Source organism: Pterocles gutturalis, unplaced genomic scaffold (genome assembly GCF_000699245.1).
Source record: "Pterocles gutturalis isolate BGI_N339 unplaced genomic scaffold, ASM69924v1 scaffold18242, whole genome shotgun sequence".
NCBI lineage: Eukaryota > Metazoa > Chordata > Aves > Pterocliformes > Pteroclidae > Pterocles > Pterocles gutturalis.
In genome coordinates, this window is record NW_010110588.1 from 358 (window position 1) to 4,342 (window position 3,985).

The 3,985-nt window shown below is 43.1% G+C and overlaps 1 protein-coding gene across 1 annotated transcript; it reads left to right on the forward strand.

Moving 5' to 3' along the window:
- Window positions 1-384: 384 nt before the first annotated feature.
- On the forward strand, window positions 385-554 carry TMEM213 (transmembrane protein 213; the record flags this gene model as incomplete). The annotated part of the gene is made up of 1 exon (XM_010073449.1): window positions 385-554. A coding segment is annotated over one exon (170 nt), but the record flags the coding sequence as incomplete, so codon positions are not given.
- Window positions 555-3,985: the final 3,431 nt, after the last annotated feature.

Consider the following 3,985-nt stretch of genomic DNA (forward strand, 5'->3'; position numbering starts at 1 on the left):
CCCTCTTACTCTCTCACATGAAGGTTTCTCTACCCAGGGTTTATTTTTAATTTTAAATAGCTACTTCTGTCATACTCCATTCCTAAAACTGACTGACGAAATGCTAAGTAGGTGTTCCAAAAGATTTCCCTAATGGTGGGCACAGTGGTGAGGGGGGCAGCTTGGGTGTTTGGCCAGACAGGGATGATTGAGTCTTGAAGACATACAGATGAAACTGAATATTGCCATCCCCCAGGTTAAGAGCCAGGCTTAGGAGAAGGACCCCACGGCAGAGTGACAGGCCACAGGGCAGACAGTGAAGCCACTGTCTCATCTGCCTTCTAGCAAAGGAAACCTGTTATGCATTTAGCCTCCCATCACCTCACTTCATTTCTTCGCCACCAGACGTGAACTTCTGCACGCAAGCAGCCATGTGCTGCCCAACGGGTATGGATGATTATGGATGGATTGCAGCGGCCGTCGGCTGGAGCCTCTGGTTTCTGACTCTCATCCTGCTCTGCGTGGACAAGGTCATGAAACTCCGGCCTGATGAACCCAAATATTTGGTGGCCTGAAGCAGACCAAGCCAGCAAGCAGCAGCACCTGGGAGCAGTGAGGTGCGAACAGACTGACAAAGCATTTCAATCACTTCCTAAGAAACAAAAAAGAAAGGGAAGGTACCTTCAGACAAAAAAGGTCAGATCTAAGCAGGGCACCTGCTGGGCCTTCATCCTCCCTGGCAGGTCAGAGCTGCCAGCTGAGGTGTGAAGCAGGCAAGTCCCTGCAAGCCACCATGCATGTCCCACAGCGCACAGAAATTCTTCTCCCTGAGCCCTTTCATGCTCGTTGCAAGTGCACCAGCAGCAATGAGATGCTGAAGGATGAGTTACCAGCTTATAGCACACTGCCTTAAGACAACCCAGTACCTAACCTTTGCCTTTGAAACAGAAGGTAGGCAAATAAAAATATATTCTGGAGGATCAACGCTACCAGATCCATTACTAAGCCATAGGCCAGGTTAAATCAGTAAGCGGATGTAACTCATTGATTATACTGAGTCCTTCTCACTTGCTAAACTGCGATATTTTGAAATCTATTAACTGATACCAGTTAAAACTCTGTTATGGAAACTTAAGGATTGTTTGGGCTGGTTTGAAATTAAAACTTGTTTTTTCAGTGCAGTTTATATGTGAACTGTTTTGTAGGAACTGAATGTTGGTTGTAGTTATCCAGCTCGCACCTGCCCGTGTAACTAAGCCAAGCTGAATGGTGGCAAGCAGGTTTAAACCAGCATATCCAATTCATGTACAAAACTGCTCCTACTAATGCAAGATGGTAATAAACACTCTTCTTGATGAAAACTTTCTCACTGACTGGTTTATACTGATAAAGCTTATATTGGCAAGGAATTACACAACCCCAATTGTTAGAAACATGATTTTAACACAAAATATTAATGCAGAAGGGTTGGCCTCACTGTAGTCAAACTGTCTGGTTTGGGGCAGTTGCACCAGCTTGATTTCTGTCTATTATTAAAACAATAAACCAGTATTAAACCCATCTAGACATACACAGGATTAGCACCTGTTAGAGACCAACTGAAATACAACAGAAAAGTTACTCTTAAACCAAAGAAAGCTCCATTGAAGATTGTATCTATTAATTATGATGAAAGCCTACCTTCAGCTTATCAATGCATAACTTTTCCAGTTAGAAAAGATATCAGTTTAAGACTCTTCAGATTGATTCCGGCACTACTAGACACTTTAATCAGGACAACGCTGTGCCATTTCAAAGTGATGGGCAGTCACCCCTTATCAACTATCCACTATCAACAGGAATGGGTACAAGTTAGACACTGAGGAAAACACATCCTTCCCTGTAATTAGTATCACTTAACACAAAAAAATCTGGAGCAAAATGCCAACCATCAGCAAATAAAGTTTTGAAAGGGAAGGGCTTAATTCTTCTGTGGCTTTTTTACTTGTGTGTTTTGTTTGGTTCTTTTGAGTTTTTTGTTTGGTTGATTAGATTTTTTTTTTTTCACATGTGCCATACTACTAGTAGTAAAAAATCACAAAATATTGCTCAATTAAGAAAAAACCTCAACATTTCATCATACAACAATTAAAAGTAATTTTCACAAGACAAATCTCTGTGTTGGACCAATTACTTCTTTACACACACACAAAAAATCTAATCTCATATATGTACAAACTTACAGAAACAAAGGACTCTACATCTTACTGTTGGTGTTGACTGAAAGAAAAGTGAGTTGACAGTTAATAACCACTGCAATCAGTGACAGACAACAAATTTTATAACTACACACATCATTTTTTTCCTCATTTATTAGTTTTAATAGTGGAAAATGCACATTGTCCTGAAAGCAATGTGATAGATACCATGAAAAAATCTTCACTTTTTGCCTTAGTGTCTACCTTCTGCAGACTTGTTCCTACAGTTCTCCAGTATTATGGAGATTTTTCTCCTGGTCAGGAACACAGAAGTGCCTGACTGGATATGGCACTGGTTCTCATCTTTGAGGGGATGTTTCATAGTGTTCGCATTTCCTTGGTTAAGGCTATGGATGTGCATGGATGAACCCAGTCATGGAAATAAATCTGTTCCAGTCTGAAGAGTTGTAAGCATGTGATGCAAGCTCTAGATATCCTATAGCCCAGCACTACATCTGCAAACTTACTTCATAACAACTAGGGAGTTCAGGGGGGCTTCCTAAAGCCTGCCTTGAAAAGCACAACTTGTTTGTTTTTCATACTCTCCAAAAGAGTCTGCTTGTGTGCAGCTACCTTCAAGGAATGCACTAGACTTAAACCTCAAGTTTTGCTTCACGCAGCTTCTGTTGAGTATTCCCAGCTAACTGAGTTGGGGAAGAAGGAAAAAAATGCCATAGTTTTTCATATAATGTAATATTCCTAGGATTTTGTATACCTATGTTCATGGGTGACATCCAAGTCTCAACAAAATCAGGTATGCAAATGATCTTACAGATCACTTCTGCTGTGAAATGCATGCTTTTTCTAGATCTGCATCAAAAGAAGCATTAGCAGCACGTCAAAGGAAGTGATTCTCCCCCTCTACTCTGCTCTCATGAGACCCCACCTGGAGTACTCTGTTCAGCTGTGGGGCCCCCAACATAAAAAAGACCTAGACCTGTTGGAGAGAGTCCAGAGGAGAGCCACGAAATTAATCAGAGGGCTGGAGCACCGTTCTATGATTCTATGATGCAGTAAGGAAACAAAATTGTTGTATTACGTCAGAGGTTTACAGGTCACTGATAGAATCATAGAATCATAGAATGGTTTGGGTTGAAAAGGACCTTAAAGATCATTGAGTTCCAAACCCCCTTCCATGGGCAGGGACAGCCTCCACTGAACCAGGTTGCTCAAAGCCTCATCCAGCCTGGCCTTGAACACCTCCAGGGATGGGGCATCCACAACTTCCCTGAGCAACCTGTTCCAGTGCCTCAGCACCCTCACAGTGAAACATTTCTTCCTAATATCTCATCTAAATCTGCCCTCTTTCAGTTTATACCCGTTACCCCTTGTTCTCTCACTCCACTCCCTGACAAAGAGTGCCTCCCCTTCTCTCCTGTAGCCCCCTTCAGGTACTGGAAGGCTGCTATTAAGTCTCCTCGGAGCCTTCTCTTCTCCAGGGTGAACAACCCCAACTCTTTCAGCCTGTCCTCATAGGGGAGGTGCTCCAGCCCTCTGATTAATTTCATGGCTCTCCTCTGGACTCTCTCCAACAGGTCCAGGTCTTTTTTATGTTGGGGGCCCCACATCTGAGCACAGGACTCCAGGTGGGGTCTCACGAGAGCAGAGTAGAGGGGGAGAATCACCTCCTTCGACCTGCTGCTAATGCTTCTTTTGATGCAGCCCAGGATGTGATTGGCTTTCTGGGCTGCAAGCACACACTGCCAGTTTATGTTCAGCTTCTCATCATGTACTTTGACACCTGACATTGCTGGGCTTGATCTATAGCT